Source organism: Siniperca chuatsi, linkage group LG1 (genome assembly GCF_020085105.1).
Source record: "Siniperca chuatsi isolate FFG_IHB_CAS linkage group LG1, ASM2008510v1, whole genome shotgun sequence".
NCBI lineage: Eukaryota > Metazoa > Chordata > Actinopteri > Centrarchiformes > Sinipercidae > Siniperca > Siniperca chuatsi.
The window spans coordinates 13,268,430-13,292,159 of NC_058042.1; the positions used below are offsets into that span (position 1 = coordinate 13,268,430).

General features: G+C 38.1%; 1 protein-coding gene and 1 long non-coding RNA gene across 7 annotated transcripts in view; one reads left to right on the forward strand and one right to left on the reverse strand.

Moving 5' to 3' along the window:
• The first annotated feature begins 600 nt into the window (after positions 1-600).
• Positions 601-8,638, forward strand: LOC122878151. The gene is made up of 4 exons (XR_006378423.1): positions 601-708; positions 2,975-3,051; positions 5,701-5,747; positions 7,658-8,638. It is a non-coding gene; the product is annotated as an uncharacterized LOC122878151 (long non-coding RNA).
• A 251-nt stretch (positions 8,639-8,889) lies between these two features.
• The window catches only part of gpc6a (glypican 6a), a 238,289-nt gene continuing 223,448 nt past the window's right edge, over positions 8,890-23,730 (reverse strand). For all 6 annotated transcript variants that reach the window (XM_044193683.1, XM_044193691.1, XM_044193707.1 and 3 more), the window contains 3 exons: positions 17,270-17,400; positions 15,641-15,816; positions 8,890-14,491 (listed from right to left, as the gene is read on the reverse strand). In XM_044193683.1, coding sequence (XP_044049618.1) covers positions 14,274-14,491; positions 15,641-15,816; positions 17,270-17,400 — 525 coding nt within the window. In that variant the 3' untranslated portion in view covers positions 8,890-14,273. The remainder of the gene's footprint in view (positions 14,492-15,640; positions 15,817-17,269; positions 17,401-23,730) is intronic.

Genomic DNA, 23,730 nt, shown 5'->3' on the forward strand with positions numbered 1-23,730 from the left:
TAACTATAAAATGGAACAGTTATATAAAAAGCTAATATAAATTACATCTATTTATATGCCTTTATATTGTATATCAGATTCATTTATATCTGCTGCCACGGTATCAATCATAGGTGTCTGCCAGTTCGACCTGAAATCTAAATTTGGCAGACTTACTGGGACGTGAGCCATGAATGCTGTATTTATTCTGCATGAGCTGAGAACTGGGATCAGGTGTGGGGATAAGTGACCATAAATAAGCTTGGAATATGTGTGCAGGAGTCTAACATTTATGAAAATGTTATTTGATGTACTGCTGTGGTGTCAAGTGAACCTGCTGTCTGGTAAAAGAAAAAATCTAGGACAGTAAAAGGGAAGGCAAGAAACACCAGCAGATGACATAAAAAGGCACAATTGAAGAACATGGAAAATATATTAAATCAGTATCGGATCTCAAATGGTGACAAGACTGGAAACATCACCAATAGGAGTACATGGCACAAAAAAATCAGTTTGTGATTTTTCAGTGTACCAAATAAGGTTATTTACCATTCTGTGCAAATGTTACAAAACAAATATTTTTCACCTTTTATGCTTCTCAGAACAAAGAGGTTGTGACAAATAACATCAGAAACAGAATGATTCCTTCCTGATGTCCCTGAAGCCTGGAGAGAAGACTGATGTCCTCTTTCTTTTCATCATCTTTATCCCTATGCCTGCTCTTGGAAGGTCAGTTGGCCACACAATTCGATATTGCAGAGTGTGCGGCACACAGCGGTGCGGCTAATTTGGCACATGGTGAGACACGCTGTCGCTAATCCATGAGTAAATGTTTTCTGGTTTAGGAGGGAGGAAAAGATTTAATTAATCTTCCCCTTGTTTACACCTTACTGCTAAAACCTCAAAATTAGTTCATTAATAGATTATAATTATTTAAAAAAGCTCCCGACATAATTCACTAAATGCTATTGCTTTGTCCTGATCAATCAAAATCTTTAAATTTTATGCATGCTTTAGCATTACCATCATCACTTTCAATGATGTTTTAGGAGAAGAGTTCCATTTTATTTACTGACCTACTTATCACAGCTGCCACAAGCATGGCTGCCACTACTAAGACCATCCCCCATGGCCACTGACCCATTTGCCAGACAAGCCAACCTTCGAAATTTAAAAAATTTCAGATCACATAGGTCAGGCTTGAATCTTTTCCCTAATATTTCTCCTTCCACCCAATATCCCCCTCTTCCAATTCCCACCCACTTTTTTTCCCATAGTTCTCTGGTGCAATGTGGGTGTCCCGCTTAACATCAGTTCCTGACTGGGGTCTGACACATCCTCTCGCTGCATCCAGGGCAGATGTACTGCCAGTTGCATTTATGACAAGCCGATGTATTATTCATGCTTCTTAATTAGGTAGTGAAGCAGCTTAGACTGGTGAGACATTTAGTAGATCAGGGTTTTGGATGGCACTTTCAACATGACTTTGTCACTGCACACAAAAGCAGACATGATAAGAAATGGCACCATGACAGAGGTTGGGGAGGATGTGATATTTTTAGCTGCAAGTGATGATAATGTTTTAAACATTTTAAGAAAGGTGCAAATGAGCACAGGATACTCATAATATGTTAGTGCACACAGAGTGAAACTCACATTGAAGAGTATGAATATTATACCGGTCATTAAGTACACCTGAAGATTAACAGGTTACATAACTGACTGAATGTTTGCTCTTCATGGTGTCAAGTCATAAAAACGAGAACTGAAATCTGTAGAAGAGGGGTGGTAGCAGAAGAGTAGAACTAATGTCTTTCTGTTTGACATCATACAGTTGGCATGTATTGTTCTTAATGGACCACTGCATGAAAAGAGTCTGGAAGAGGAAAAGGCAGCAAATACCAGACTTTTGGACTTTTGGGCACCATTTCCACTCGTGTGGAAACTCTGTGTTAAATCAAACCAGGAAACATTTTCACATCTTTAACGTTTTCATTTTGCACCTTAGTGTCAGTCTAATGGTCCTCTTTATTAGTCACTTCGCTCCCCCAGGCTGATCCATGGTCAGTTATTAGCCAGTTATACTTTGGTGACAATCAGTTTTGCAAGTCTGGAATGGTTCCTTTTAGATTTCTTCATATGATAAGGCACACACAAACTGACTATAGGCTTCTAATAAACCCTCTTTTTAACAGACTCATCATGACTCATTAGAGAATTGGATTGAATCATATCAAATGGTAAAATATTGTTCATGAATGTTTAAAACTCAAATCAAATCATTAATATCACCTTTTAGTCTTTAAAAATGTTTTACTGTAATTTGAATTTTATTGTAATTTGTGCTGCAACAAGATCATTTTCTAGATCAAACATTTAGTCAATGGAGTGTCAAAAATAGTAAAATCATAATTTCTCAGAGCCCAAGGTGACGTTTTCAAATGTATTGTTTTATCTGTCAAAAACTCAAAGATATTCAGTTTGCAATGATATTAAAAAGAGCAAATACTCATTTAGGAAGCTGGAACCAGCGAATGATTCAAGTTTTTGCTTGAAAAGTGATCAATTATCAAAATAGTTGCCAGTCCACTGATAATTTAATCATTAGCTCTAATTGTAATATTGTTGTTATATTAAAATAGGTAACTATAAGGAGGAGAATGGAAGTTTTTTTCTTTTTTCTGTTTAACATACAATGACATAATTGGCCTTTATTCTCGTTATGGGCAATTATTAGCTAGTTAAACTTTCGTAACAATCAGTTCTGCAAGTCTGTATTTTAATAATATTTCTTTATTCATGAATATATTGAACAAAAGGCTGAACACTGGCTGCAAATGTTGTTTTCAGAGCCAACAAATCTGGGCTGCTTTAGGAGCTAAGCCTTGTCAGTTGGAAAAAAAAAAGGCAGTGCGCTGTACCTGTTGGCACTGGAGCCATGTGCCTCTGACATGGCAGTAGGCAGAACCTTGTTTCTTTTTCTTTTTTTCCCCAGAGGATGGATCAGTGTGGTGACAGGCCCAACATCCACTGCATGGGCTCCCTAGATTCCTCTCTTTCTCAAGTCAAGTGGTGGGTCAAAAGGGATAAAACCATTTTCTTTCTCTTCTCTGATACATGCTAATACGCAGTCTGTCAGTACTGAGGTGGCAAGGCCCTCAGGGAGGGTTTTACACTGAACTATTTCTTGTCTGTAGAAAGATCAGGGAGGGTAATCTCTGTCTCTGCTATCCAGGACTGTTCTGCTGTGTAATTCAGTCTTTATCCTAAATCCGGAGAGAGAAAGACAGCAGAGAGAGAGAGGGAGTGAGAATTTATTTGAAAACCTCTAATGTATGAAACAAGAAAAAATAATAGAAGCGTGTTTGCAAAAGTAAGATGATTGGAAAGGGGTTAGGGCATTGACAAGGGGACACTTTTTCAGATGTACTCAGATGGAAATACATATTCACAAAGACTCTTTTCCAATGTAATATTTTAAACAAATTATTTTAGCTCTTATCATTCTGAATTGCACTCGTCAGAGTTCTTACAATAAACACTGCTGATCAAGGTCATATCAATATCACAGGAACCATGTGAGCGTGTTGGTGCATTGAACCTGCTGTGTTGGTTTTGAGGTTGAAGTGTAAACACACAGAGAGTGGGTGGAGAAAACCTCAGCATCTGGTCTTATTTGTTTAAACATAAAGTAAATTTTTTTTTTTTTTTTTTTAAAAGGCAGCTTTTTAATGAAGCCTGTCCAAGAAAAAATATGATAGTTGAGATTCACTTTGAAACTTATTTATGTCTTATTATACAGTACTGGGTTGAATCAATTTAATTGCTCAACTCTTGTGGGAGTGAAAATTGAAAAACCAAGGTTTAATTTCATAGGTCTTTATTTTCAAGGGATTTTTCACCGTCTCTAAAGCCCTCACACCATTACTTGTCATGTAAAAAGCAATTACAATCAGTGCTTGGATGAAATGTGTCATCAGAGAATCCATTAACAATGTCCTCAGACCTTAATATTTACAGTCACCACCCTACTTTCAGAGGAAACACTGAGTTTTATGAGTTGTGAAGGACAATTAAAAGGCATTGGTCTCATTGTCAGATCTGTTGTGTTAGGCAGTCTATTTCAGGCAAAGGTATTTATTGTATTGATATTGTATTACATAAAATTATACAAGTGTGCCTGTTGTGACCAAGTCTTGTATCTGACACTAATAAAATTTCTTTTGCTGCTCAGACATTACAGTTATTTAATTGAACTAGCACGGCTACCATAATTGTGTGGGTGCAGTAAAAAAGGTCTTAAAAAATTAGTGAAGGGAAAACAACATTAGATTGTAAGATTGACAGTTGTCTCTCTTTAAAATTCACTATGCTCAGTCTAATACAGTGAGCTCTGTGTTGAAGGAATAGTTTGTCATTTTGAGAAATACACTTATTTCACATTCTTGCTGGGAGTTGGATGAGAAGATTGATACCACTCTCGTATCTGTACGCTAAGTATGAAGCTACAGCCAGCGTCCAGTTAGCTTAGCTTAGCTAGCTAGCCTGGCCAAACATAAATCTGCCGACCAGCATGTCAAAAGCTCACTATTTAACATGTTGTGTTGCCTGGCAACCTCACAGCGATGACAAGACTCCACGGATGTCATGGTCAGGCGTAGCACAGATAACTGGTTGAGGTTAGGGTTGGGTGCAGGTTAAGGTGAGGGAAAACAGATATCTCAGGCAACACCTGTCCTTTTCACATCACAGTTTCTTTACCTCACGTCCCTATCTCCGCGCATTGCATTGCATTACTTTTTAGATACCTGAAGAGGTAAAATTATTCAGTAATTTGTTAGAAAAAAGCCCATCTCGTGACTCCTCAGATTTACCTAGCGTCAGGAACCACTGTCCTAAATGTTAGCTACAGCCCTGCTTAAACACACAGATGATCACACAGCTACTCCATCATCAGTCAGAACATTACTTACTAAAAGTGCACCCATGTCTTCTTTGATATGTCAGTATGTGGAGTGCTGCATAAATCATCAGTGAGAGTTGAAATAATTAATCATTTTCCAGATAGTTTTTCAAGTGTCAAAGTATTTACCAACACTCACCATATCATCTCTTCTGGCCAATGGTAACATTATGGCCTGCATGCTTTAGCAGCCATTTGCTGAAACAGCAAGAGAAACTACTAATCACTAAAATTAATACAAGTCTAAAACTGTCCAGTTGTGTAAGTTATTCAAATATTCTGAATGCAAAGATAAAGCACAGAACAAATAGTTTCAATTATTTTTTTGTTTAAAACTATGCCAGCAGATCAAATTGTGCAGCTGCAGCTACAGCAGCCATACTGTATTTCTCCAGCGCTACAATGAAGCAGAGTTCATTCTTTTTACAGTCACAGGGGTTTTGCCAAAAGCAATCCAAAATTATCAAGTAGATCCCGCAGAAAAAGCTCAGCTCTGTCTTTGAAATCCATAAACTTTTTATATTTCGTCTGGAGTTTAGCCCTTTCACTCTGCTTTTCCATAATTGAAGCACATAAATAATTGCACAGACAGAAAGAGAGATTATAATGAATAATTCTGGTTCAGATGTGAAGCCGTTTCGTCTTGTCCCCATTGCTGTTGTCATGTGAAAATGAATAAATGGATGTTTGGGGGAGCTACTAAGATGTATTGAATGTGGCAATGTAGTAACCTTTTTTGTCTTTGTCTTCTCTGCCAGTGACAAAACGTGACACCAAGCAAAGTTCGACAGCTGATAGATTACAGGTAGCAGTTAATACATTCATCTCAACTGGGCTCAACACTACCTGTTTCTCTTTCACTTAATCTTTTTGTGGGGGAGGTTTTCACCTTTTGTGCACTGAACATCTGTAATCTGCTGCAAATATTGTAACACATGCATGTTAGAGGAAAATATAACGAAGGACAAATGGTATAATTACCTACATATGCAGTCATTTTTAAGAGTTGATAAATATTGCCAGCAATGTTTATATTTACAGACAGATATTTATTTGAATATGTAATGTAACTGAACATTAATGTAATTATATGACAGAATGCATTATTTCTGTTGTCAGTGATGACACAGTCAGTGTATTACAATATTACTTCATTCATTATTCATTCAGTTTCATGTGAAAGAGGCTGTTTTTTATTAGGGTTCATTAGAGTTCATTAGTTTTAAGAAAGGGATCCATTTCATAAGCAGCTGTCTGTAATTTAGCCTGGAACTGTATTAGCTCAGCTTCTCATCACGCTGTCTGAAATGCATTAGCATCTAAAACAGGACCTCTGCTATAATCTGCTCTTTTAGTAGAGTGGATAAGTCTGAAATGTGGTGTCTTGCATTATAGTCTTGCCTCAAATAATCTGGGTTTTGTGTAAATATTTTCACACAATCTGCAATAAGTACTCATACATAAGATCTCATATATCTTAAATAGAACTAATTTCACCTCTGAGCAGTTCTCAATAACTTACAAGGTCATTTAAAATGATTTTTTCTTTCCTACTGAATATTCAAATATAAAAGCTACGAAATGTATTGACATTCTCCGGAAGGTTTGTTAAAATGCCAGCCAAATCTCTCCTTTTAGAAGATAAACTTGAGTAGCTGTGTAAAAATGTTAATTACACAATGATTGTGAAATGTCAAACATGCAACTACATTACATTATTCACTTCAGGGTTACTCAGAGCCACTTTATATGACCATGAAAACCCTGTATTTCCAGGTTAGGTGATAAAGCTTTTTCACAGAGGGAAATCACAGGTATGAATAATACAATAAATGCTAAAGGCTAAATTCCATTTAGCTGCTTCAGTTTCAGGGTCCTGGTATTTTGCATGCTGTCACACTGTCATGGCTAACTAATACACTTGAATAGAACATAGCCATTGTTAATGTTATTAGTAACACCTGTGCTTTTCCTACTATGATCAGTCAAAATGTTTGCTGTGAAAAAAGCCTATATGTTGAAGGACTGTTCGTTTATGTCTTAAGGAAATTCTCCTTGAGACATAAACCCTTTAAAAACCCACTGGATTATCTTAACAATACTCAGTCCCCAAAACAGGGTTGTTGTTTTCTCTTGTTGTGATTGTGAAGCATGTTGATATTAGACATGTTAAACAGTTATTGTAACTCATTTTGCAACATATAAAGGTAAAGAAAAGAGAGGGGGAAAAAACCAACCTCCCCTCCAGCCACACTGAGCTTTACCCAGTAAATATGAAGTATTAAAGGACCGATGTGTAAGATTTAGGGGCATCTATTGGCAGAATATGGCAGAAATGGAATATAATATTCATAAGTATGTTTTCATTCATGTATAAATGTGAATGTGAAAAAAAGAATCGTTGTGTTTTCATTACCTTAGAATAAGGCGTTTTTATCTACATAAGGAGTGGGTCCCCTTGTTGCGCCGCCATGTTTCTACAGTAGCCCAGAACGGACAAACCAAACACTGGCTCTAGATTAGATTAGATCTACGAGTTTCACGGCCACCTTAGGTTCTCCTACATGCTTGGAAAAGGAGGGTGAGGCAAGGGGTATTCAGTTGGTTGCAATCTGTAACCTCACCACTAGATGCCACAAACTCCTACACACTGGTCCTTTAAGTAAATGTATTAGGAGTAGTGATGTTAAGACAGCAAATGTGTTTTCTTTTCAGATAAGAGAAGAAAGAAAATTTCATCAAATTCGATACGTTTCTCTTTCAAAGAATATCTGATTTTTCGAGACCGTCCTCCCAAGAAGAAGAACAACAACATTAGTCGTTTCACCCAGTGCCCCCCAAATGACATGTTTACGTTCAAGATAGATGACTTTGTCACTTGAACGTAGTAGTTATGACGGGAACAAGGTAGGAAGTAAAGTGACGTTGTTATAGAGCACATGTGTCAACAAAACATCAGACTTTAACACGGGACACGGCTGCTTTTTTTTCAGTCAGGGTTGTTTTTTTAAAGCATGACCACAATTGTTCCATAACCTTAACCATGTGTTTATTATTGTAATGATGACGACAAAGCGCCCCAAACCTTAATGAAGTAGTCATTTTAACTCAAACCACAATGTTTCTCCAAACTGAACTACGTACTTATTCTAACCCAAACCATATTCTTTCCATAAACTTAACCAAGTAGTTTTTATACCTAAACCTAATCAAACCTTAAAAATAGTGTTGTAACATCATAAAACTTTTTTTATTTTTTCAACAGTGATTTGTAACAGTTTTGGAAGGCACAGACAAATTATATCGTACAGCCGATGGGGGCGTCGGATCAAAAAATGCTTCTCTGTCTCGTGTTTAGAGAACATGGACAAATAACGTATTTTGTTGTTTAATTTGGAGGACTTGTTGGATTTTTTCCAAGTGTAAGGTACTGGTTGTTTCTGCATGCCACTGCTTCACTGTAGACACCCCAGCTGTTTTCCAGAGACTGAGAAGGAGCTTTTTTCTTTAGCTGTCTTTATCCAGTAACTTTGTAGTTTGGGGCTGAGTTGTGGCTTTGTGCAAGGGTGGCTTCAGCTGACTGACATTTATCACATAAAGATGACACATCTGAAAAGAAGTTTATGAAGTTAAAGTTGTAATCTGTGTAAACATTTGAACTGGATTAAACCATGCTTGGCATAAGCAGAACAGTTATGAATGTGTCCCAAGCTATTTTTTCCATACATCAGTTGATATTTTTACATCCAATTTGTCTTTTCCAATCCACACTTTCTTTATAGCCTCTGTAGAGGGAGGGAGAGAAGTTAAAACTTTGAAAAGCATTGTAAAAATATGAGATCTGAGCAGGGTTGTTTTTTTTAGATCCTGAACAATGGAGATACATGGTTTTCACAGGACAGCAATGATAAATGGAGACACAATAGAGAAAACTACAGTAAACAAAGTCATTTTCTAATAAAATGTTTATTCTTACCTTTGTATTATTTTCTGTATACAAGAATGTGTAACAAAAGCCAAATAAGCAATCCATTTGTCTTTTAAAAATGGTAAGGCATGTCTGCTTGTATAACCATCAACTTTAGTTCCCCCAAAACACTTTGAACAGCGCGCACTGACAGCTCCCAAAATCTTAATGTGCTCCTTAGTTATCTGATTTTGCAAATCACAACAGCACCACACTCACAGCAAATGTTTTAGCAAAAGTGCAGCAAACGATTAACATCAAAATGAAGAAGACCTTGCATAACACAGTCTGTAAAAAACTTCAGTCAACCACGATTTTCCTCTTTTGCTATCAGTTTTTCAAATACCAAAGGGAATGAACGAGACAAAATAAATAAACATGGCTCATAAATTAAGTTAAGCACTGAAGCATCTCAGACAGTGATACTGTATGTCTGAACAGGGTGATGTAGCTTGTCAGGAGAGAGAGCGGAATACACAAGGCAGTGGAAAATGGCCCATTCCTCTCGTCGTAATGAGAGAAGACTGTTGTTTGTACTGATACAAGCTCTTTGGAAAAATTAGACCTACTTCTACGTCTTTCCTTGATTCTCTTTTTTTTTTTACTGTATTTCAGGAGCACCAGTAAAGAGCTGGCTTATCCTCACTCATTCAAAACTCTTGTTGCAATCACAGATCTTGTAGAGGTGCTTATGGGTGCATTGGACCTTTGTATGGCTGCAGATGCTTACTGAGTTTTACACTTTGAAAAACCTAGTTGTTGTAGCCTCAGTGCGGAGGCAGCAGTGCCAACGCTTAAACAATGCCAGTATCTGAAGCCACACGGCAAGCTTCCTGCCTCATTATCGAGCACACACTGTACTGATTGTTCTGCCTCACTTCCGACCCTGCTTCAAAAATATCTGCCGCCACAATGATTTTTAATACTTGAATTTCTATGGTTGTGTTTGACTGCAGCGATATATAACCCACTAACTTGCACTTCTAATCAACTCTTTTCTCTTCCTGTTGTATATTTATTTCATTTACCACTTAGAGAATCACCAAAGCACAAAGAGCATCTGAATGCAACTCAGTTACTGAAGAATTGAATCCAATTTTAGGGAACAATATGACACTGCACTTGACATCCAAATAAAAGTGCTGACCAAACATCTGTGTTTAATTCTAAAGTCAATACATTCTGTATCAAGTGTAGATGTATTCTCTGAGAAATGTAAATGTCTGAAATTGAAATATCAGTCTGAGCTTCATCAGTCCAACAGCCCCATGTAACAGACCATGATTTTTACATGAAACCTCCTTCGTTGTAATTATCTGCAATCCAGGACTGTACTCCTGGGTGGGGAAATCCTAACAGATCAGGAAAACTGTTGCTGCACAGCAGGCCTGACAGCCAGTTACTTTAATAGTATTTTATTCAATATTCAGCACATTATAAATAGTTACTGCTGGATGTCCATCCTGTCTAACTACCTCCCATCTGTCTCATCTGTCTGACACACTGAAACAGCACCACTTCGGGATCCATTTGTTTTAACCTCTGCCAAACACAGTTGGGTGGTAGGCTCTCTGTGCTTGTGTGAAGATGCATGAAGCAAGAAGCATGATCCGGCAGAGGACACATGAGCGATCCAAAATATCCAAGAGAAAAGTGCGACAGAGTGTAACCCATGTAACTTCTGCATACACAGCTGCGTAAACACTATTTTAGATTTTGAGAGGTGGGTAAACTGTGTTTATGTGTGTTTAGTTTCCACTGGTTCTATCTTATACAGGATTTGACCTCGAAAGGGCTCAACAGGCTTGCTCAGTCACCCCTGCAGTATGCACTGATAATTGCATGTACTGTTTTGGGCCAATCAGAATGGATTCACTGACCCAGATCTTAAAAATGCTCAATGCATTATAACCAAGCATCCACTTTCCTTTAGTGACTGAAAGAGCCACAGGACCAATGAGAGGAATACGCTGAAATGAAGATGGCCTCCTCTCCCTCTTGATCCTGTGTCACCGTGACATGGCGTATGTGGTTGGATTAAATGCATACACTTTTTAGCTCATTCCAGCCCTCAATTTATGACAGCAACCTAGGGGTAGGAAATGAGGTCTCCCACTCTTCCACTGGTGACCACTTCTCTGCAGATTATTTTCTTGGTGGTCATGTCCCAATGCTGCCGCCTGGCTTTGCTGGTGAGTACCTGTTTTTTTTTTGTTCCCTTCCGTTCCTAAGACCTTCTTGGCTTCCTCTTAGCTACCTGGACTGTGTGTCGTTCGGCCAATTCCTTTATTATTTTATTACTGTTGACCTGCTTTCGTCCTCGTCAGTGACTGTCGCAGCTGTGAAACTGGTGTTGATATTTTGATAGTGATGTTTCTCATGTTATCTTTATACTAGTCCCTCTCTAGTCAAGTTTATATCAAAATGTAGAACAAATCTTAACTGAACTTTCAGAAAATCGGCAAAAGACAATGCAAAATATTGCATGTTTCTATGCATTGATGTCATGTGAATATTAGAAGTTCGGTGCATTGAGATAAACAGTTACAGCGCTAAGTCTCCAGTCCTGTGCCATTAAACTATTGTAGAAGAAGAGGGCACAACGAGATGACTTAAAGAGCGACACTCAACCCTCAAACAAAGGAAGACAATGTGGAAAACATGATGGAAATAATGACATTTATGTTTGTTTCATGTATTAATTTAAGAAAGGTTAAATTCTCCTCATCACTCCACACAGATCTGATGTTTTTGTTTGCCGCCATTTTTCGTCTCTTCAGTTTAGTGGAAGCTGCCGCTGATGTTTAAGTCACATGCTTCACATACGTCATGATTTATTCGTCTGTTTATGAAGTCTGTTTCCATTGCACTTAGTTGCATTTTGTGCTTATCTATACACCAACTTTTCACCTCAGCTAGAGTCAAAACGCTTTTGTTTTTTTATTTTATTTCTGGTGTTCCCACTACAGTTTTTTTATGTGCAAATTGAAAATGTACACAAATACATGTTGATGGAAATGCACGAGCTGTCTGTCCCTGCATTGATTTAGTACACTGGACAGTTTGACATTGGGGAGGACCTTATGTTGATCTGGTAAGTGTTGTCTTTCCTCAGGCTTTGGTTGGATGGAGGCCTGTCGCATTCCACAATTAAGGTCTACGCATCAGTGATTTAATTGTGTCATGCTAGTTTTGGTGGGAAGCTGCTGTTCAGTCACCTTCTCCTAAAGCGTTTTCTGCAGGGAGCGAGGCGACAGAGGTCAACTGTTTTCCCATCTGTTCTGTAGTGGGAGCTTCCTGTGGTGCTCCAGGGTCTCTCTTGTGAGTCATGTGCCCACTGAGGAGAGATTTTGCATAAGGTGTTGTCTGTGAAGACAACCATGTTGCTGGTGCAAATCTGGCAATGTGGATATCAGTCTACTCTAGTTGTTTGCTCATTTGAAGGGACCAAAGAAGCACTGCATTTCACCCGCACCCGTCATTTGTGCCAAATATTTTTTCAGGTCTTGGAGGGTGCAGCATGATGCTATTTTCACTCTCCCCGCATGCTGGCGACAGGGAGGGGAAACTCTTGTTTCCCATGCTCGCTTTAGTATGTTACGTGAAACATGCAGTCTCTTTGAGATGTTCACAGCAGCTGTTAATTTGTTACAGTGATGGGTTTGGGGAAGGCCCCTGTTGAGATAAGAGACATGCTTATTGGCTATGTGAAAGCATTTCAGGTGCTTATGAGCTGATGGGATCCTCCAGGCACACTCCAGCATGAGGGTGGCTGCCTCAACTGCCCTCTTTTGAGGACAGTGAACATTTGCCCCTTTGTTTGTTTTTACAGTATGCCTGCAACATTTCTGGCACCTGCCTTTTCTGTGTGACCAGAGTTCATGGCCATCGAGTTGTGTTGATGGAGTGCAAGCTATTGGTTTTGCTCCCTGAGCCTCTCTAGAGCCTGTTAGAGGTCGAAGCCTGTAGGAGATAGAATGAAGGTCATGAATAGTAACCCTAGTTTTACGAGTAGTCAGAGCCCTCTAACCTTGGCACCTGGCTTTTTTTTTGAGTTGTTGACTTTGTACATGCCTTTTAAGAAAACATAACCACTTCTATAACCTGTAGTGGTGGGCCTGTTCTGATTGGCCAAACAAGAAGGTGCTCCAATGTGAGCGGGTAAACCTGTAAAGCCTGTCAGAGGGTTAAAATGTGTAACCTTCCATTTATGTACTATAAACAAAGGATGAAAACATACAAAATAAATCAGAATCAATACTTAAAGCATGGGAGCCAAGAAAATAAATGAAAATGTCATTAACATATACCTAATATCACTAATATACTCTGAGTCCTCTGAGAAATAAAAACTGTTTAAGTGCATGTTAAGTACCCAAACAGAAGAGAGTAAATCAGGTAACTGAATATTGTTAGCAGGCAATTGTAGTATAATGGCTTAGTGTTGTTTGCGAAAACTCTTGATTTTTTCATTTTACAGGTGATCAAATAACTTTTAAAAACAAATAATACATTTATTAAAAAATGTAGCCATTAACTAAACCAGTAAGATTACAATACAGTACCTTCCAGTGAAATACATACCGCAACTGTTTTATAAGTACAATACAATCAGTTAAATGATCTGAAAATATATCTTCTTTCTCTAAGGGGTGGATGTTTCCTGTAGCTTTAGAAACTTAGGAAGCCAACAAAAATAATCTGTGCAAAGTAGTTCTCTTAGTGCAGTACATTAGCACTTTCTTAGAGATAATCAAATGTGCAACTATAAAGTGGCCGTAAGAACTGCTGCTTCCTGAAGCCACACTGATATGACCAAATGGGAAACCAGGTGAACTGCTAGGACTGTACAGTCTGCTACCAACCAATCCAAAACTGTGTAGCCTGCATAAAATGTTTTTTTTTTTTTTGTCACTTAACATCATTTCCACGCATGCACACAGCAAGACTTTCTCCTTTTGTCTGAGGGGGACAGACTAATAGAATAAAAAGGGCGTTGTCTTGCTTTCACAACTTCATCATACAAAAGGAAAAGAAAAATAGATTCCCCTTTAGCTGAAAAATCAGATCAGATGTTTTCACTGTCAAAAGAGAAGCATGTTTTTAAAATACTGAGAAAAACCACAATTTTTTCAGACTTTTTTTTCAGAGATGTGAAAGCTGGTTCAGTGATGGCATTCTTTGGGGGACAAGCAGGATGCAGCACTGCACTCACTTCCAGTCCTACCATACCACATAGTAAGCCATTCTTGACAGGTTTCCAGGAGGTTCTACATGTCCAGTGAGGGAACAGCAGTAGAACTTGCTCTTAAACTGTACTGTACGTGACAGTATAAAAGTCAGTGATCAGGCCACATTCATGTATTATCTCCATTGAGTCTGCATTGCCCAGAGTGGGAGTGTGAGGGTCACCATCACCAGCAGTAGGGAGGGTCCGCGGGAAAGTGACTTGCCTGAGGCTGCTGCGCGTTCATCACTTCTGTCAGCTCCAATTACAGGAGCCTCTGTTCCAACAAAAACAAACTCAGTTGTGCAGCCGTCAGAGCAGCCGCTGCCACTGCCAGAACTACTGCCCTCGTCACCTGCAGCAACAAAATCACACAAATGAAAGAGCACATATTATGCTCATTTTCAGGTTCATACTTTTATTTGGGGGTCCTACTAGAATAGGTTTAATGTTCAAAAAACACATTATTTTTCCTCATACCTGACATTGCTGCAGTACCTCTATTTACCCTCTGTCTAAAAACGTTTTGGCCCAGTCTGCTCTGATTGGTCACCCACTTACACCGTGTGTCAGAAAAGTCACGCACAGTCACTTACTATGTAGTTTGTTAACTTTTTTCTAAGGCTAAGCAATTGCATCATCGTTCAAATACACTTCAGCACGTACACATCAGGAAGTGATCACATCATCACTTATGCTGTAGGTCGCTGGTTCAACCTGTTCCTTTCAGTTTAGTACAAAACTAGGCCAAGCATTTTTTGTAAGGTTAATAGCTCAACAGCAAACTATTTGCAATCATGAGTTATCACATCATGATTGTTTCTGTGGCTTTTCTGTTATTTTAATGAGTTTTTAGGAAGTAAAGTATTATTTAGTCTGCTTCTGTGAGATTAACTTATGCAACAATTTTAGTTGCTCCAGTACTAGGTCTCTGATGTTGAAGAAGACAACACTCCTAACAGAAAAACAAACAATAGAGCAAAAAAAATTGAGCTGAGGTACACAATTTAGTGGAAGTAGTCATGCAGCCACACGTTTTATTTAAAGCTCAGAGAATCTTCCATCTTGTCAGCTGAATGGGAACCACAGAATTAGAAAGAAATAATTATTTCTGTCATGGCAGCACTGGAGATGTACAGTACATCTTCCTAAACATAGGATTGGCTGTCTATCATTGTCTGTGTTACTGTACCTACAGTTATTTATTCTCCTAATAATGTCAGTTTTGCCACAATGCGACACTGAAACATCCTGTGGAGTTGTATGATGAGTTGCTACATGAATGACACCTGAGATCTTATTTCAGTAATAATAGTTTATATTTCTGCAGGGGTGTTTTGTGTGTGTGTGTGTGTGTGTGTGTGTGTAGTGTGGTCCAAGTCAAAACCAACATGCAGTCACAGAAATCAATAGAAAAACTTTTCTCTCTTTATTTACTTCAGATGATTATTATTATCTTGTCTCCACCTGCACTTCCAAACACCTGAGAGATTGGAGAACTTACTGGAGTCCTGGAAGTAGATGTCATTTCCATTGTAGGCGTTCTTTAGCTTGTTGGTCATGACACGTAGAGCCATGATTTGCTGTCGTATGAGTGTGTCAGGCCTGGTGATATCCACATCCACCTCTGGGTTGTTCACCTGGTTGGTAAGACCTTCCTTTACCACTTCAGGGAAATATCTGGACACAATGACACACAAAAAACTTGAATCGCCTATTTCCATGTCGTATCCCTGGAAGCACTTTTAAAATGGGCCTTTATGAGAATATTTTCTAGATGTATTACAAAACTTCTGGTTGACATACTATAGAGTTTAGTAGATAGCAATGTCCATATTTGCTTGATTTCACTATAGTTTGTGATGCACAAGTAGTTCAGTCTCTACAAATCATTTAAAAGTTATCAAGCGGCATCAGTGACACTGAATATGGTGGCTGACAGCTCAACACAGTGCAACTTCAGAAAACACTGAAGAAACCTCTTCACCACTTTGACAACACATACCTCACATTTAAAACTAAAAATAGCTTCAAAATGAATAATACATGTTTAATTATGCTGCATATCTGTGGTGAAATTGGTGGGTGTGTCTCTCAGTTAGCTTTTGTTTTATTTATTTGCAGTCTCTTCTTTAAATGCTGCATAATGTGTTGTCAAAGCAGTGAGGATGTCTTCTTCATTTGCTTGTGTTTTGTTCACACATATGTGTTGAGCTCTCTCTGCCGCCAAAGCAATCCGGTCAAATTACAGAGCTGAGCCGGTTGTTATTTGCTAGTGTGGCTGCAGTGTCACTGCCACTTGTGCATCCATTGTGTCCATCTCTATCTCCTACTAGAGTGTGTTTGACAAGAACTCTGCAACCCCATAAAGGACTACTTTTTGTTGTTTTTTAACTTAAATTAAAAAAAAATTAACTGTTGTGCAATGAAAATAATACGCTACAGGAGAAAGGCAACATGTATGAGTGTATCATTTAATTGCTGCAGTAATTGTAGTCTTGTTTATGTTTATTCTTATTGTGCATGTATGTTAAAGTGTCACCATTTAATCATTCATTTTGTATTTCATTTAATAAGTTTTACACAAACTGAAGTGCGCATAGCTTGTGTTTAAGTAACAGGAGTATCCGATGAGTTCATAACACACTCCTAACATGGTCTGACTGTTACTGACGTTTTATTATTTCTGGGCAATTAATTTACCTACCAGATTTAGAGCGATGCTTAAAAATGGTACTGGCACAAACAAGAGAATTAACATGTCTTTTATTGGACCATCTGGTGATTTTGTTACTTGGAGGGGCCAAAGTGATGGGGTGATATATTTTCTCTGCCAGCATCTCTGGTTCACTGTCAGAGAAAACAACTCACTGTCCAATCTACTGTATGGCATGGCAATACTCTACACACTGCAGTGGTGATAAGAGGTGTTGGAAACTCCGCAGTCCTCTGAGTATTAGAGCCTCAGAGCTTATATAGAAGCTCTCCATATAAGCACTAACCATTGTACTTACAGAGAGAGTGTTAATCTGGGAACACAGTGTGGTTATTTTAATCCCTGGCAGGCAAAATGATGATAACCGTAGAGTGGGGTGACTTTGCTGTGGTTATAAAGAGTAGCAGAAGTCCTCACCTGCCCTTAGTGTGGCTGTTCCAGCACTGCTCCTCGTCAGACTCTGTGAGCTTGCCCTTGGCACAGATGTCATCTGGCAGGTTGGACCAGAACCTCTTGGATTCCTTCAACTTCTCTTTGATGTCAATCACCTGCCATGGGCCAAAACAGAGGAAATAAATATATGAGGGTCGATAATTTTGCATTTCAAAGGCTAAGAAGTAAGGGGGGGAAGTGAATCGACTGTCAAATAGTCGTGCTTAATAGTAACAACGAAGTACACACAACTTATGTAGTTAAAGTGGTGGAAGAAGTACTCAGATCCTTTATTTAAGTAAAAGTAACAATACCACAGTGTAAAAATACTATGAAATTCTCCTTGCGTAAAAGTACATAAGTATAAGCAGAAAATGTACTTAAAGTATCAAAAGTAAAAGCACTCACTATGCCAAATGGCCTTTTTTTGTTTAATTATGGAGCCATTAAGGTCCCTAAAGATTATATATTGTTTTTATCTTAAGCACAAGATAATAATTTGTACACACAAGTTACTATTGTGTGCAACAAGATAAACACTTTTTTTGCGGGGGCTCAAGTACGTTATGATCTCAGGTAAATCCCAGCATAGCTTTGCACAACTCCAACCTTAGTCAATCTAATCAGCAACATAACTGAAAACACCTGTGATGGTCTGTGGGGCTTTTAATCTATAACAATGCATCATATTTAATAAGTTGATCAAATGTTTTGTAAAATCAAAGTAACTAGTAACTAAAGCAGTTAAATAAATGTAAATGTTAAGTAAAGTACAAGTATGTCAAAAATGTATTTAAATACAGTAGTTGAGTAATTGTACTTAGTTACTTTCCACCGCTGTGTAGTTCTCAGAATTAATATATAAACTACTTTCAGTTAACTTACAAAAAACTAACTGGGAAATGACAATCAATGAAAAAAATATTCAAAGAGACAGTTTAATTATTTGTTATAGATTTTACTATGGATAAAAAACCTCAGTGATATGTGCTCTAGAAATAAAAAACAAAAAAAGATAAAACAAACACCAGTACAACAGACTCCAATAGTTCCATCTCTATATAAGAGTGTGATTATAAACATTCACATGGCAGCAAAAGTTTGTGTAGTTGCACAACCCCTTCTGTTCATTTATTCCATCAGGAGAGAAGTACTTTTGGACTGCCCGGGGTTCTTTTTCTTTCAATTTTGCTTCTTGTCCACTTCCATCCATACTGTGTTCATCTCTGATTCATACAAGACAGACTAGGGGTTTCGCATTAAATATTTGGCATGAGCGGTCACCCCCGACTGATTCCATCTGGACTCAGCAAGAAGTTTGAGCGGATGACCAACAAACAGGCGGGAAAAAAAGCATGAGGACTCATCATGTACAGAAGCACATTGTGTTGCTTTTGTCATTTTGATATTGTTCATAACAATCATGAAGACAGTGAACATAAAAGCCTAACAAATCAAAATAAAAGGGGTAAGATCTTTATTAAGGTATATACTATCATTCAAATTTTTAGGTATGCACCATATAAATATGTTGGATAAGAACATGTTCACTTTATTCATAATATAAACAAACTCAAATAAAGGGAAAGTCAGCGATTCTGGAGAAACATTGTTGATATTTGAACTTAACAGCCAAATACACTCCTCCCTTCAGTGCTCCTTCAGAAACTCCGCCTCCCAAATTCATGGACATGCATTGCCAAGGCAACAACACTAAGTGGACAAGCCGACCAAAAGAGAAATATGGCAGAATCCAGAGCGCTTGCTGCCCGAGGGTAAGTTAGCCTCAATAAGGGGAAGCAGTTTTTATTGCTATGAAAATACAGGTGGCAAATGTTTTTTTGTAGTACTGTAGCAAGTGTGACAATAAGCCTGTCAATATTTAAATGGGTGTTGAAAGAGTAGCTTAGCCTATGTACATTATCGCTAGTAACTTCAAACAGAAACAGTAACTCTATCGTCACTGATACATGGAGCAACGTTGTTTATTGCCAATTCTAAAAGGAAGAAAATAACATGCCAGAGTTATATCTCTGACATTATTTAGATTTTCTTCTTACTATGGTGTAATTCCACCGAAGAGCACATAGGCAGGACATGTAACGTTACACAGGTTAACTGTTTCCCCCTGTTTCCAGCCTTTATGCTAAGATAAAGCTAACCGGCTGCTGGCTGTAGCTTCATTTTTATTGTACAGACATGACAGTCATATGAATCTTCTCATTACTGTTACTTACAACAAGAAACAGTACAGAATAAACTACAATGTATTTTTGTTAATGATAAAATAGTACGCTCTTTTCAGATTACAGAAATTTCAAAAACTACACACAATGATCCAAATGTACAGATGCTTGACTCTGTTATTGCAAGATAGAACACAGGTGATTTTTACTTAAAAATTTAAAACAAACAAAAAAAATCGATAGATATTATATCTTGCATCCATAAAACAAAATGAAGCCACAAACTGAGCCCTGTATTAGACAGGTGAAGTATTCATTGTGTGTGTGTGCACGTGTGTGTAGGTGTGTGTGTGTTAAAATATATTTTGGCAAGAAAGAACATTGTTGATGGGTCATGACCGTCTCTTTGAAATTCTATTGCTTTCAACAGTGTCACAATTTTTTTTCTGTAAATTGTTTTGGACTTGAACCAATTTCAGCTGCTGAATTCTTCAAGGCTCTGAAAAGCACAGACTGCAAAATATCTGTCTCATGTAATTTATACCCAAATATTTCAAAAACAACATCTGATTTAATGCAAAGCCCAATGCCTTTGTTCTTAATCTTAGTTATTTTACAGCCAACTTGCCAAAGTATACAAACATGGATATATTTTACCTTAACTTTAGAGACAAAACCCTGTGATATTAGTAATTACTGCGTGTAGAAGTTACCTACTGTGCTATACCTGCTATGGTTAAAATCTTTGCCCCACACAGTTGATGCAGCTGTTAAGAGTTAATTCAGGATTCAGTTGTAGGCACAGTTCTGCGGCAGTAACTCAGCAGACACAAAATAACATCACCAGAAATATAAAACAAACACAAGGAATTACACACCTCCTATTCATAACTCCAAACCCTTTAATTTATTAGTGAGGAGTGACTGGCACGCGTTGACGCCTTTTACCTCAGGCCTCTCTTCCTTGTTTGAAAGGATTTTTCAGGAGAGAAAATATAGCTGCTACTGTATCTGAGATTCTGACCTATCAACCTGCTTGTTGGTAGCAATACATACTTTCCCCCCCCATTTACTTGAAAAAACTGTTAATCCATAAAATGTACCTACTGCAGCTTTAATTTTGAAAAATAAATTTGTATTTGACAAAAAAACCCCAACTCAAGGTCCACTTACTGGCCTTTTCTGGAGCTTTCAACCTTGTGCAAGTTCACTTTTAAGCCAACATGAACAAGACATCCTAAAAAGCGCTATGGATGATATCATAACAGCTACTGAGCATGTCAACAAATCCATCTCCATGACAACTAAACAAACTCCATCTGCTGATGAGTGATAAGGTTGAAAGTTCCAGAAAAAACTACTAAGTGGATCTTGAGTTAGATTTGTTTTGTCAAATTACTATTGCAGAGGTCGAGAATGAGCTTTGATGCTTAAAATTTAAAATTAGTACCATGTTCAAAAAACACTTTTGTCAATAATACTATGAACTGTGTGTGTTTTTTGTTAGTTAAATGCAATTGACCATTTTGTTAAAATGCCCTTAGTTACTGTTGCTATGCTTTCCATTCTGGCATGGCACATTTACAGTTTACAGTGATAATGGTGGCAGATTAACCGGTAAAATTCTTAGTAATTTCACACAGAGGCAAACAAAACCAGTCTCTCATTTCTAACTGACAACCCTCGATTTTATCGGCTGAAATGAGGAATGTTGCTAGCAGTTGTTGTAGCTAGCTAGCGTGCTAATTTACATGGCCTCTGTGAATTGGCTGAATACTCCGTCTCCAGCAGTCTTGTTTTAAAACGAGAACCATGTAAATAGGTCCTAAATACGCACATGAAGGCTGCAGTACATACTGTACATGATATAATGCCAAAAGATCGGCTACATGTACTGTAGCTACCGGGCAAAAAGTGAGAATCTTCTCCAGTCGATGATCCGAGTAAAAGTTTTTGCAAGATTTTAGCTGTATTAACTGTTTGTATTTTAAACAACATTTGCTTAACATAAAGGGGTTTGAGGATGAGGAGTGACCATTGGGAAGCGAGACACTAATGAGTGTAAACTTCCTCAAACCAAAAAAAGAGCAGGCCACAGCTGCTAACATTACCTTAAACTCTGATATACTGTTGCAGCACCTTGGCTCCCAGACAGTGAATGTTTCAGTCCTGAACACATATTTTTGTAACTAGTTAGCCTGGCATACTAATGTTTGCAGTTTATGTTAGTGCAGACAAACACACCACTTGATCCATTCCTTACACTTTTGCTCCAAACTCTTAAGATGCCAAATATCGCTCTTACCACTGAACTTTACACACCATTTGTGGAAAATTTCTAGCCTATTTACGGTTGCTAACCTACGAATACCTATGAATACAATTGCTAGTCGGGGGATGGGATCAGTGACAGTGAGTTGTAATTGTGTTTCCTCTAAGACCAAGGAAGTGGTTCACTGTATCTGTATGTTGAGGCAGCCTGCTTTGGGGTTGGCGGTCAGTTCAGGATGTGGGACTGACTGCTCTGCTGTTTGAGGCTGGTGGAGAGACAGTTGAGAGAGAGCAGGAGCTATCAGATTAGCTCTTTCAAGCCTGAGGTAATTACCCAGTGAGCAGCAGCATTTCTTTATCTTGGCCTTGGCTACAGGCCATAGTAGCCTGTGGATCCTTCAATAAAGCCCCTGTTGAATGGGGTAAACACCTAATACAGTATAAATTAACTCTGCTTCTAGAGGGTGCAGATAATTTGACAAGTTATATAACTAATTTTCATTTTGCTAAATATTTAACAGTGTTACATCTGCATGTGCCAGCTGTTGTTTTGAAAATTATCCCTCACTGAGATTCAAAAATGAATTTAGGAAAAGGTAGGAAATGGAGAGGTAAACCTTGTGGTTGTCTAATTAAAACATAATAAATGACCACTCACCCCCTTTCCTCTATCCCACCTACCTGGCATCCTGGGCTCTGAATTGTGACAAATTGTTTAATCGGATTTACATATTTTATTGATTTCATCTCTCTGTACCTGTATTTCTTTGACTTATTTTATTGGACTTTGTAAAATGGATTTGCTACATTAGTATTGGATCCGTTATAATCCTATTGTAGAATTATAATCCCATTGCTGTACTTTGCTTCTACAACTGTTACAACTTCTTGATCATGGTTTGCAATTGCCACGTTGCCACCTACAGCTTCTATTGCACTTCCTGACGAGAAAAGATCTTCCTTAAAATTTCTCCTTCAGAGTTTTCTCCCCCTTTTGTTTTAACGTTTTTGGGGGATTTTTTTCCTGCTTTAATAAAGCGTTTATGCTGTTGTGGGCCTGGGAAGCCTATTGAGACAATGTATGTGATGTTGGGCTGAACAAACAAACTTGACTACAAATAAATTGAGGCTCTTCTGCTTTTAATTGATTAAAACACAGCATGTTGCTCCATAGACAATGTTATGGTTTTCATGGGTAATGATACAGACATCTTTAGCAACACTGGATATGTCCACTGTAATGCAAAGCCATGGCCACCGAAAACACTTGGCTAGTGTGAATTTGATTGGCTAGCAGGTGTCTACGTATCTAGACAACTCAAATATAGTTCCAGTTAACAGTTTAATAGTTATTCCAAATTGGTGAAGCGAGATAATCAGACTTAACTGACATTCATTTCGCCTGATATTGTGTTTATATTAGCAAATTTCTTGTTGGGAGGGTGGTTATTATATTTTGTTTTGTGCTAACCAATCAGTAGCGAGTGACCTTTCGGCCCCACCAACACCATTTTCAGTGGACGCAGAAGCTTCTGTGGATCAGTCAACCTTTTTCACATCGATCAAAGAAATATTGATGAAAGAGTTTTTCTGTAAGTTGACTTACAATGACTTATACAGCTCATCCACGCTTATCACCATTTTTCAGTCGCTATTTTTCATGCATGTAGCTTGGTAGCTAACTATGTTTGAAGATGGTGTCATTCTTAATCCCGTTTACTAAGCTCTGATTGGATAATTATTTCTCCAACCAGAGGAAAGAGATGTCCATGGGCATTACACCAGACCTATTTGAACCACTAAACAAATCTGGGATGTCAGTAGTCATGGGTACAAAAATAAAAGCAACAAAAATTTAAGTGGCCTGTATCAGAGCAATACCAGGGATCAAGGTCTCCGAGGTGTCCAGATAGAAAAATTAATGGACATGAGGGAGGAAATGCCACAACTGGAAGTTACTTTAAGTAGTATTCTGTGGCTCCACCTTGT